We start from the raw sequence: 12,468 nt of genomic DNA on the forward strand, positions 1-12,468 counted from the left end.
GTGCATTGGAGCCTCCATATCAGGCAGCGATGCAACCAGTCAGAATGCTCTCCACCGGACATCTATAGAAACCTGCAAGAATCTTTGGTGACGTACCAAATCTCATCAAACTGATGTGCCTTCTTCATGATTGCATCAATGTGTTAGGCCCAGGATAGATCGTCTGAGATGTTGACATCCAGGAACATGAAGCTGCTCACCCTTTCCACCGCTGACCCGTCAATGAGGACTGGTGAGTGTTCTTCTGACTTCCCCTTCCTGAAGTCCACAATCAACTCTTTGGTCTTGCTGATGCCGAGTGCGAGGTTGTTGTTGCAACACCACTCAACCAACCGATCTATCTCACTCCTGTACACCTCCTCGTCGTCTTTTTGCACTTTCCTCTTCCCAGCTACCCGCTACATGTTTTCCTGTTCTTCCCAATCTTTCCCAGTTCTGCTGGAAGGTCATCAACCAAAAACTAAATTCTGTTCCTTTCTCCAAAGATGCTGTCGAACCTGCTGAATACTTCCAACATTTTTGGATATATAGGGAGTTAATAGTAACCTAAAGCTTGATGGAAGAGTTAGTTTTAATAAGGATTTAAAAGGAATGAGACAGGAAGCTAATTATTAGGAGTTAGGGGCCTTGGCACTGGTGAGAATCAGGGACAAGAGACACAGGGAGTACAGACATCTCCAGGAGGTGGGGGGTGGGGGGGTGGTGTTAAAGGAGGTTTCAAGACTGCACATGGAGGTCATGAAAATCAGAATTAGAAGTTATATCTAATATTTTCCAGATTGGAAGCCAGGCTAGGTCAGTCAGTGCAGGAGTGATGGGTGAATGGGACTTGGGGGAGACCTGGTACAGGGGCAGCAGAGTTTTGGATGGACTTCAAATAAATTGGAATAACTGTCTCTAGGAGCAGCAAAGGCACAGGTGAGGGGATTAGCAACAGATGAACCGAGGCAGGGGCAGGAGACGGGAGTAGGTAGTTCCCGTCGTGAAGAGCTCATCAGTCGGATGCACGTGTCTGGGACAGAGGAACAGGAAAGTGGTTGGGAGGAGAAGGGACAGAACGATGGGTGGTTGGGAGGGAGAGACGAGATGGTATGAAGAGATAGGGAGAGCAAGTGGGGGGCACGAGTGGGTGGAGGAGATGAGACAGAGGTACAACTGAGGACAAACAATGGGAAAAGCAGGAAAGAGTTATTTTAGTAATTTTAAAGACTGTCCCAGAAACCAACAGGCAGTATCAGCTAGTGGAGACACACGAGACTGCAGATGCCGGAACCTGGAGCAACAATCTGCTGGAGGAACTCAGGGGGTCGAACAGCATCTGTGGGAGGAAAGGAATTGCCAACATTTTGGGTTGAAACCCTGCATCAGGACTGAGAGTGGAGAGGTGACGTGGCCGGTGTAAAGAGGAGAGGGGAGTATCAGCAAGTTCGTGGCCTGTGGTGTTATTTCAGTATTTTTGCTGAAACACACTTTGTTTTGAGGTGTGATACACTGTCTGCCATCAGTTGCCACAGTCACCAGGACAATTGGCACACTTTGTCATCAGTCTCACTGAAGTGAGAGCTTGGTGCCAACCTGTGTCTGTCTCAGGAGATACTGCACTTGCACTCAACTTCAACACACCTGTTGAGGGCTGGTGTTTAGGGCCCTGAAATGGCACTGAGCATTGGTAGCTCAGAACGGGCACAGTTGAAATCAGGTAGTAAAGTGGTGAAAGGTCTTCGACCTGAAATATTGACTCTGTTTCCTTTCCATAGATGCTGCCTGACCTGTTGAGCGTTTCCTGCATTTTTCTTTTGTTTTTGTTTCAGATTTGCAACATCTGAGCTCTTTTCCAGGTAGTAAATTGTTCTTGGAGGTTTTTATTACCTATTTAAATATTTTGTTTTCTATGTATCTCTCCCTCTCAATGCAATATTTGCTCTTGTCACTTCTCATTGGGTACCTCTTGTATCTAGTTTGACTGTAATTCCTGCAGAAATTATACGACCCGGTGAGCGTGGAGAAGAATTAAACTCTCGGCGTCTGCCACAAGGTGTCCTGCTCCGATTAATTCTGGCTCCTGGTTTCTGCCCAGTACAAACTCCCATGTCTTTGTGGTTCATCTTTGCAGATACACCGTGGGTTCCAGAAACACGTTACCCCACCAATGGCCAGCACTTCAGTAAAGTCTGAACTCTGCTGAGATAAAACTTTTCCATGGCCATAGTGTTAAGAAATGTTGTCTTCCCGCCTGTCTAATGCAGGTGAAGCTGTGGCTCTGACCTGGGCGTTTTATCCGAGTGGGAAGCCCCTCCCTAGCTGACCACACAAGTGACTACAAGAAAGAGAGAGCGGGAGGGTGCACATTTCCCCCAGTCACCCCAATGCTATCAAACACAGCGGATGCAACGTGTGGGATAATTTGTTGCCAGTGCTGGGACATTTTGACTCCCATCTCACACAGCTGATGGACGTGAATTGCCATTATTTCCTATTGAAAACAGATTTTGCAATTTTTATTTAGGGGGGGGGGAATTTGCAAGGCAAGTTTTTATAAAAAAAATTGTTGTGAAAAGAATCTGCCTAGGTGCCTGCAGTGTGAGTGGGCTGAGGAGCGGCGCACTGCTGCTGCTGACGCACGCCGCTCCTCTCCGCTCCGCTCTCAGCCCGCAGTCAGTCGGAGCCCCGCACCGGACCCGCACCCCAGCTCCCCCGCCAGCCATGGGCACCCGGCCCCGCTGCCACCCCCCGCTCGCCGCTCTCTGCCTGCTGCTGGTCGCGGGGTCGCGCTCGGCGACTTCAGGTAAGGGGGAGGGAAGGGAAGGGTGTGTGTGGGGTAGGGGGGCAAAGTTTCCATTCAGACTGCGGACCGTCCGCCGCCCGGCTAACGGGGAGCGGGGGCACAGGGCTGGCTGCAGCCCGCTGGCGGGAGGCGTCCCTCACCCCCCCCCCCCATCTCCCGGGGTGGAGGGTCTGGTCCCCCACAGCCGCATTTCGGAACCTTTGGTCCTTATTTTTCTGCGGGATGAGGTCGGTTTAATGGCTGTAAACGCCGCAGAAGGAATTCCTGAACTGAATGAAAACAGATGTTTTTTTGTGTGTGACGAGGGGGGAAGGGAAGAGATACTTTTTGGGGGGTGATTTACTGAGGGAGTCTTGCAGAAGGTGCTTTGTGTAACCCCCCCCCCCCCGTCCTTCATTCAGCCTCTGGTGGTGCACCCCCCCCCTCCTTTAAAGGGGAGGGAGGGGGTGAAGTCGGAGGGCAGTAATGATTGGGCGGCATTGTGTGTCCTGTACAACTGGGTTCTTCCCATTCCCGGAGGTGGGGACCACCACCCCCCCCCCCCCACTTTGGTGGGGGGGGGTGGTTTAGTGGAATCTTGGTGCCCGTTGATCTAAAACTTCTCTGGTCTTTTGCCGTGTCAAGGGGGACACTGCTGTCTAGCTCAAAACTGGCAATGCTCGGATTATTTAAGGTGACGGGATGCAAACTGCCAGCACTCTTTATTTCCATTTTCTGGATATAAATCAGCTGGTACGTCTTGTGAGTGTCCAGCTGGAAATCCCAAACCCAAGTAGGAAATGCTGGAGATACTCAGCAGGTCAGGCAGCATCCGTGGAGAGAGAGAAACAAGAGTTGCCGTTTCAGGTCAACAACCTTTCATCAGGACCTGAATTCTGGTGAAGGGTTTCCCAGGTAAGTGCAAAGCCTTGCCCTTTGCAGGATGTAGATTGCATTCTGTTGTGGGGTCAACCACCTGACAGGGAGTCAATAAAGACAAGAGAAACTGTGTATGTTTATACAGCGCCCTTCCTTGGGATGCCCCAGCGCGTATTCAGCCAATGCTTTAGGTTTGTAGTTACTATTGCAATGTAGGAAACAGCAGCCAAATGGTGCAGAGCAAGCTTCCACACACAGCAGTGTGATAGTGACCAGATAATATATTTCTTTAGTCATGTCAATGAGGAACAAATATTGGCCAGGACAACAGCTCAAACTCCCTGCTTCTCTTTGAATTCACTTGAGGGAGTAGTCAGAGGCCTGAGTTTAACTGTTTTCCCAAACTTTTTTTGTTTTTACACCCAGCTTCAGTGTGTGTTTATCTTTTACTCTCTTTCCCTGCCCCCCCACCCCCACAATTCTTCACCAATTATAAACATTGCATTCATTTGTATAATAATGCCCCATCCCTGCTACTTGGGGCAAAAGAACTTTCCTACAGTCTTTCCGAAGACCTACAGTCTAGAGCGTTTTGAAGCCAGGATCCTGTCACAATAGTTTACTTCCACTGGGATGAGGAATGGTTGCTGATCAGGCTGTGGTCTCGGTGGATCTTGCCAGCTGAGGATTGAAGCAGTGTTGCACATAGTGTGATTGTCATCTCGTCAGTTGTGACGGGGGTAATTGCAGATGAGGAGATCTTTTGGCCCACTTGTTGTTGCATAAAATGCTGCACTCTTGCAGGCATGTGTGCACACAGAGTACCCACGTGTGTGCCCACACACACGTATCCCATGTGCATGCACACTCTTACTCATTAGAAGTTGAAGCAGAAATGGGTATTGCAACCCCATTCCAACTGCCTTATCCTTGGTTCCTCCAAGTTCCAAAAAGCTATTGGCACCTTAAATACACCCAGTGACTGCGCCCCCACAGACCTCTGGGGAGAGGATTCCAAAGGTTCACTTCTTTCCTTGACTGTCGATCATTGTCCTAGTTTTAATCTAGTTCCGTCTTCTATCTCAGCTTGCCTGTCGCACCTTTCTAACGGGCTTGAAATTTAAGGTTCCAGCTTTTGGGTTGGAGAATGTCGCCATTGGATACAATAGGAAATTTGTCAGATTATGATCACTTTTTCCCAATGAATCCTTGACCATGAGATTACTAATTAACCCTGTCTTGTCACATGAGGCAAGATTTTTAAAAAAAACCTGTTCCCTGGTTGGTTAAGTATAAGTGAACCTCTTGAAGCCCCATTTATGAATTTGAGCTCTCCACTCCCCTCGCCAGCTCAGGAGTTACTGGACAAGGTCATTCCATTCAGTTGGATAACATCTGATTCTGGTCACTTCATTCCATGCCCCCTCAATTTTCTTATCCAGCAGACATCTGTCAATTTTTGCTCTAAGTTGGAATTGGTTTATTATTGTCACTTGTACTGAGGTACGGTGAAAAACTTGTCTTGCATACTGTCCATACAGGTCAATTCATTACATAGTGCATTGAGGTAGTGCAACATGCAGAATAAAGTGTAACAGTTATGGACAAAGTGCAGTGCAGGTAGACAATAAGATGCAAGATCATAACGAGGTAGATTGAGAGGTCAAGAGTCTGTCTTATTGTACTAGGGAACTGTTCAATAGTCTTATAACAGTGGGATAGAAGTTGGGCCCTGGCATTGATAGCATTTTGGGAAGAGAGGTCCAGATGATTTTGAAGATGAGTGTTCAAGATTTCCCACTGATTGTGATTCCAGGAATTGGGCTCCCAGTTCTTTGATTTGGCAACTAAAAATTTGCTCTTTAAAGGAAGATTTGACCTCCGTAGCTGGCTCTTGCAATACTTTGTGTTTAACGGTAATTTGTCTTGAGTGTAACTGAGGGCACACACAAAACTTGCAGTCTGACAAGAGGGGTGTGTACATGCTATGGCGTGAAAGGGGTGTGTGTGCTTATGGTGAGGAGTGTGGGGGAGGCCACGTAACCAAGGCGCAGAGCACAAGTAGTTCTGTGGAACGGGACGGGTAACCTGAGATACCAACAGCTGGTTAACAAGTTACTAGTGACCTAGTTTGACGGCTACTTCAGTCTAGATCACAGACTCAGGGCAACTCCTATGGGGTTTTAATGTCCCCTCAGGAGGTAAATAGTTAAATTTATTTTATATCAGAAACAAATTCAGGTGAAAACAAATCACTTTGACTTTTGGCCCTTGGAATGGTTCTGCCGTTCTCTGAGATTAAAATCTTCACTCCCTCAGCTTGCCTTGTTTCTCCGGCACTTTGTACTGCTGCCAACCAAAAATCTATCGATCTCAGTTCTGGAACCTGCACTCCCCTCAGCTATAACACTTCTCAGGGATGGGAGAGTTGAAGACTTTCAGTATCCTTTAAGATTTAAAAAAAAGTGCTTTTGGCTTCTCTGTTCTTTCATTGATATAAACTCCGTTAAGCCATCCTGAAACTTCACTTAGAACAATACAAGTCTAGATGACCTGATAGAGGTATATAAGATCAGGAAGGGCCTAAACAGGGTGAAAGGACATAGTCTTTTTCCCAGGGAGGGGGTGCTAAAAACAAGAGGGCATAGGTTTAAGATCAGAGGCAAGGGATTTAAAAGGGACGTCGGGGGCAGCTTCTTCACGCAAAGGGTGGTGCGTATTTGGAATGAGCTGCCAAAAATAGTGGTTGAGGCGGGCACTTTAGCAACATTTAAAAGCCATTTTGATAAGTACATGGATAGGAGAGGTTTAGAGGGCTGTGGGCCAAATGCGGGCAGATGGGACTAGCTTGCTGGGCAACATAGTCAACGTGGACTAGTTGAGCCAAAGGACTGTTTTCATGCTGTATGATTGTATGATGCAATCTTCCTTGTAAGTTAGCAGTTTTAGCCAGCGTAAGATGCTGGAAGCAAGTGCTCTCTCGACATTTGATGAGTATCCAGATGAGCACTTGAATCGGCAACACATATGGGCCAAGAGTTGGTAAATGGAATCAGTATACTAGGTACGTGGTGACCAAAAAAGATACGGTGATTCAAAAGACCTTTGAGATACTGATTGCTTTGGCCTGCACCGTTTCCAGGACCAACAATCCACCCATATGCGGGGAGTCTTGATCAGGACATTGGCATCTGGACATCAACTAAGCTCTGTAGAACATGCCACCCTGTTGAGATGAAGGTTAATGTCCCCTTTGCTTTCTAACTTCCTATTATACCCGTGCTTCAGTTTTTAATGAGTTCTGCACTTGTGCTTCACATCTCTCTTCCTGCACCGTTCCAGTTTCTTCACCATTTTGTATGTATTTTGCTCTGCCTGCCTCGAGTTCAAAGGTGAAGAAGTCACATATTCACACTTTCCCACATTGAACACCATCTGCCACATTTTTACACACTGATGTAATCTATCCATGTTGGAATTGTATCCTATTAAAGATGGAAGTAAATTTCTGATGAAACTAAGTATAAACTCAAAATTGTACAGGATTAAAATCATCTGGTTGACTAAACCAGAACTAATTGATTTCCATGGTCTTTGGACAGATGTTTGGAACTGCCCAAAGCTGTAAGGCTTCTCCTTAACACGTGTACATCAGATCATTTAGAGACGCCTACAATTTTCACTGGAAGGCCTGGGTGGAAAATAGCACTGAGTTTCCCGCCAACACAGAAAACAGATCATGGTAGTAAGATATTTATTTTCCTGCTGGAGGTGTGGAGCAGGAGTGGTCTACTGGACCCCATGAGGAAAGCTTGAGAACTCCCTCAGACCACCTAGAGTTAAAACTCAACCCTGGTCTCCATGTTGGAGCAGTGAGCTGCACAGACAGTGGTTTTTTTTGAACATAATGGGAGGAGAATGCGGGTGGTCAGACCTAAATTTAGAAGTTGCCTACGTCACAGGCTCAAACTAAAAAAAAACAATTAAAAATTCTTCCACAGACTTTAAAACTAAGCCTCTAGTCCCAATGGTAGGCTAAAGCCCAAGTCTTCTGTAGTGACCCACTCTGGGCAGTGCCTGCTGCTGGTGATATCTGTCACCATCTCACAATCCATGTCTACAATGACCACCTGTACCCAGAAAATGAGCTGCTAAAACTGATGTGATTCCTATTGGTGATGGAGTAGGCCATTTAGTCCCCTGAATCTCTACCAACATTCAATAAGTTTGAGGGTTTTCAGTGACCAAAGTCTCTCCCCTGGCCTTTACTCAATATCCCTTTATATATAAATAAAAAGATCTGTCGGTCTTCCATTTAAAATAAATGAACAACTCGGCATCATCTGCAGAAGAGAGTTCTGAACTTTTACCACCTTTGCACAGTATTTGCTGAGAAATTTGACTCTTAACTCCTGGGCTGTTTCCTTACATTCCATCCCATCTCCTCCCTGTCATCCCCTGGTCCTGGGCAAAAACTCATCCAGTAGAATTAGTGTTCTGTATCTACTTTATCCATTCCCTTTAACCAAATCAAATCACCCCATAACCTTACAAATTGTACGGAATACAGCCCTGTTTTGGGTCGAGTCATTTTACCATTGGAATCAACTATCTGGTAAATCTGCGCAGCACTCTCTCTCCAAAGGTAATGCGTATCCTCTCCTGAGGTACGTGTAGCCCAGGTGTGATCAAACTCTGACCTTGTAGTAGTCCTGCTGCCACCTTGTATTCTACTATTCTGGATACGTTGATCAGATCTCCAAAGTATTTTGGTTATTTTCTGCTCTCAAACTTGATATTTTAGGAATCAGTGCGCGTGGACGCTTTTCACCATTTAGACGCTCCTCTGATTTATTGGTTTTGGGTCCAAAGCTGGTTACCTCACACTTGTTCATGTATTAAAGTCAAATTGCCATAGTTTAGTCCATTCACTTAGTCAATTAGTTTCTTTAATTCTTACTTCCATCTATTACTACTTGCAATACCTTTCTTGTTTGTAATTTCAGCAAACTTGGAAATGTGGCTGTTATTCCAATTATCCAATGCACATCCTCTTACTGCAGGCCCAACACAGATTATTGTGACCCACCAGGAGCTTCCTACCCTATGAGTACCTGTCCATCCTATTCTCTCTGTTGTTGTGCAGCCAGTTTGCGGACCACGCTATGACGTGCCTTCAGTTCCACGAGCAACTTGCAAGAGCCTCTGAATGCCCTGATAGACATAAATATTCCCCTTTCAAGTACTTTAGTCGCTTAATGAAAGCCAACATAGGTCCCCAGCAGTCAGAACCTGGAATAAAGAAATAGCAAAACAATTAATGGAACGTTTCGGGTCTGCCTTCACAAAGGAGAACACAAAAATCCCCTTCCAAAAATGTGAGGGGAGACAAGGGTGCAGAGTGAGTGAGGGAGAGATTGAATAAGGACGTGGTGTGAGGGAAATTAATTGAGTTATATGCAGATAAATTCCCAGAGTCTGACAGTCTACATGACAGAGTACTGGAGGAAGTCATCTTCCAAAATTCCTAGACTCTAGAGCAATTCCTACAGATTGTAAGCAGAGGGAAAAAAAAACAGGAAATTACAGACCAATAAGCCAAAACATCAGCTATAAATGATGCAATAACAGAGCAGTTGGAAAGCACTTGGTTAGCATGGTTAACCAATCTACTGGAGGCTTGAAAGATGTAGCTCCTTAAATCTGTGCACTGATGACAGAGGGGATGGAAGAAAACAGGCCAGAAGTTGGAGTCAAATCTCTCAGCAAACACTGTGCCGAAGTGGTAAAAGCTCAGAACTCCCTTCTGCAGTTGATGCTGAGTTGTTCATTTAATTTAAATGGGAGACCGACAGATCTTTATTAACCAAAGATATGAATGGATATTGGGTGAAGATGAGGGAGGACGAGAGGATGTGGTGTATTTGGATGTGCAGAAAGCTTTTCACACGAGGCTAGTGTGCAAAGTAAAAGCACGCGGGGTTTGGGGTGATATACTGGCAAGAGTTGAGTATTGGTTGACAGGAATGGAAAAATAGGAATAAATAATAGGTTCATTTTCTGGGAGGGAGATGATGACCAGTCTGTTGCTGCAGAGGTCAGTGTTTGAGGCCCCTGTTGTTCACAACTCACTGATCTGGGTGGGGGGACTAAATGTAACACCTCAAAGTTTGCAGACAGTGCAGAGCTGGTGGTGGGAGGAGTATGAGCTGTGAGGATGCAAAAAGACTCCAATGTAATTTGGACAAGTAGACAAACACAGGGCAGATGTATAAATGCAAGGTCATCCACTTTAAATCTTAACAACAGAAAGCCAGATTATACCAGAGTGGTGATGGATTGGGTGAAGGGAGGATGCAACCAGACCTGGGTGTCCTTTTATATCAGTCGCTGAAAGCAAGCGTTCAGGTGCAGCAAGCATCCAGGAAGGTAAATGGTGCATTGGCCTTCATTGCAAAAGGATGTCTGTGCAGAAGCACAAATGTCTTGCTGCAACTGTAACGGTCTTTAGTAGGACCCCATCTGGACTTCTGTGTCCAGTTTTGGTCTTGTTATCTGAGGAAGAATGTTGATGGCCCTGGAAGGAACACAGCAAAGGGTTCACTAGACTGGTTCCTGGGATGGCAAGCTGATCCACGAGGAGGTATTGGATCGGTTCACTAGAGTGTAACTCGTAGAGATTTAAAGGGACTCGGCCGACTAGGTACAAAGATGTTCCCAATGGCTGTAGAGTCTAGATCCAGAGGTCACAACCTTAGGATGAGGAGTATGCCATTTAGAATCAAGATCGGGCAAAATTTCTTCACCCATAGGGTGATGACTCTGTGGAATTCTCCACTGACAGAAAGCAGTGAAGTGCATGTTATTAAACATATTCAAGCAGGAGGTGGATATGTTAATGCCTTCAGGATCAAGCGACATGGGGAAGAGGCAGGAACGAGGTACTGGACGGTATGACCAGTCACAATGGGGTTAAGTGTCGGAGCAGGGTGAATGGTTGAATGTGCCTGCACCTGTTCTCTGGGTATGTACTTTCTGGAAATTCAATCTGTTTCATCAACATGCTGGAGGCTTTACAAATTCCATGCTGGCCCCCTCCGATCAGCTGAGGTTTCTGGAGCCATTCAGTCACTCTGCCCTTGATTATATTGTCTCGAAGTTTCCCAACTACAGATGTGGGATGAGCTGGTTTATAATCCTTCCGTTCCCTCTTTAGCCTTTCCTCAATGGCAGAAAAATGTGCAGTTTTCCAAACTAAAGGCATCGTGATGAGATCATTGTGAGAATTATAGTTTATGCATCTGCTGTATTGTCACCTGATTCCTTTTAAACTGTGGTATGGAAGTCAACTCACCTTGGGAATTTATCACTCTTAAATCCCATTATTTTTGTCATTGATAATATTTGGCATAATCTAATTTTCCTTTGTCCCTTTCTGATTTTGCATTGGTTTCCTTGTGTTGATTCAATAATGAGGCAAAGTAATAAATCAGCATGCTCGCTAAGTCCTTCCTTTCATTGATAAATCACTCTCACCATTTTTCAAAGGGACCTCCTTGCTCCTAAAAAAAAATTTAATTTTTCAACTGAGTTTTTTTTTGAGGGGGTGACTAAGAAGGCAGTGCAGTAGACATGGTTTACATGGACTTCAGTAAGGTTTTTGACAAAGTCCTGCATGGTAGGTTGGGCCAGAAAATTAAGGCACAAGGAATCCAGTTGGCAAGCTGGACGCAAAGTTAGTTGGCTGATAGGCAGAGGGTAGTGGTGTACTGCAGGAGTCAGTGATGGGACCTCTGTTGTTTGTAATTGTGTATATTAATGGCTTGGATGAGAATGTAGGTGGTCTGATGAGTAAGTTTGTGGGCAATAGGAGAATGCTGGAGTTGTAGATAGTGAAAAAGGTTGTGCAAGGATACAAAGGGACAGGGATCAGTTGGAAGGTCGGGTGCAGCGATAGTGAATGGAATTTAATCCAGACAAGTGTGAAGTAATTACAGTTAGCGAAGTCAAATTCTGGTAGGGCACGCAGAGTAGTGGCAGTGACGTGGCAGTGGCAGGGACAGAGTAGTGGTGCGGATGGAGCCATTCATCCCAATAGTCCATGCTAGCTCAGTGCAGGAGCAGTCCAGCGAGACCTGCTCTCCCATCGTCTCTCCATTGCACCAAACTCAAACATATGTTGCAGTTGAAGCTGTGTCCACAGCCTCCCTGCAAACCCTCCACAACTCCAGTTGCTTTTTTTACAAATTACGTTCATCTTTCATCTTCTCGAGTAGGGCAGTGACCTTAGCATTGAGGTACAGCAGGACCTTGTGGTGCAATCCATAGCTCTCTGAAAGTGATGATATAGGTGGATAGGGCAATGAAAAAGGCATTTGGTACGCTTGCCTTCATAGGCCGAGGCTTTGAATATAGAAGTTGGGCGGTTCTGTTGCAGCGGTATTAAACGTTGGTTAGACAGCATTTCAAGTATTGTGTGTGGTTCTGTTTGTAACGTTACAGGGAGGATGTGGTAGCAATAGAGGGAGTGCAGAACTGATTCACCAAGATGTTGCCTGAAATAGAGAACTAGTTGTAAGGAGAGATTGGATAGGCTGGGATTGGAATTGGTTTATTATTGTCACATGTACTGAGGTACAGTGAAAAATTTGTCTTGCATACTGTTCATACAGATGAATTCATTACACAGTGCATCGAGATGTATAAGATAAGATATCTTTATTAGTCACATGTATATTGAAACACACAGTAAAATGGATCTTTGCGTAGTGTTCTGGGGGCAGCCCGCAAGTGTCGCCATGCTTCCGGCGCCAACATAGCATGCC

The 12,468-nt window shown here is 45.6% G+C and overlaps 1 protein-coding gene across 2 annotated transcripts in view; it reads left to right on the top strand.

Annotated features, from left to right (window-relative positions):
* The first annotated feature begins 2,546 nt into the window (after window positions 1-2,546).
* mrc2 (mannose receptor, C type 2) overlaps window positions 2,547-12,468 on the top strand; it is a 197,902-nt gene continuing 187,980 nt past the window's right edge. The window contains exon 1 of one of the 2 annotated variants that reach the window (XM_052038769.1): window positions 2,547-2,785. In XM_052038769.1, coding sequence (XP_051894729.1) covers window positions 2,704-2,785 — 82 coding nt within the window. In that variant the 5' untranslated portion in view covers window positions 2,547-2,703. The remainder of the gene's footprint in view (window positions 2,786-12,468) is intronic. The other variant, XM_052038770.1, reaches the window with a different exon arrangement.

Source organism: Pristis pectinata, chromosome 25, assembly GCF_009764475.1.
Source record: "Pristis pectinata isolate sPriPec2 chromosome 25, sPriPec2.1.pri, whole genome shotgun sequence".
In the NCBI taxonomy this organism is placed as follows: domain Eukaryota; kingdom Metazoa; phylum Chordata; class Chondrichthyes; order Rhinopristiformes; family Pristidae; genus Pristis; species Pristis pectinata.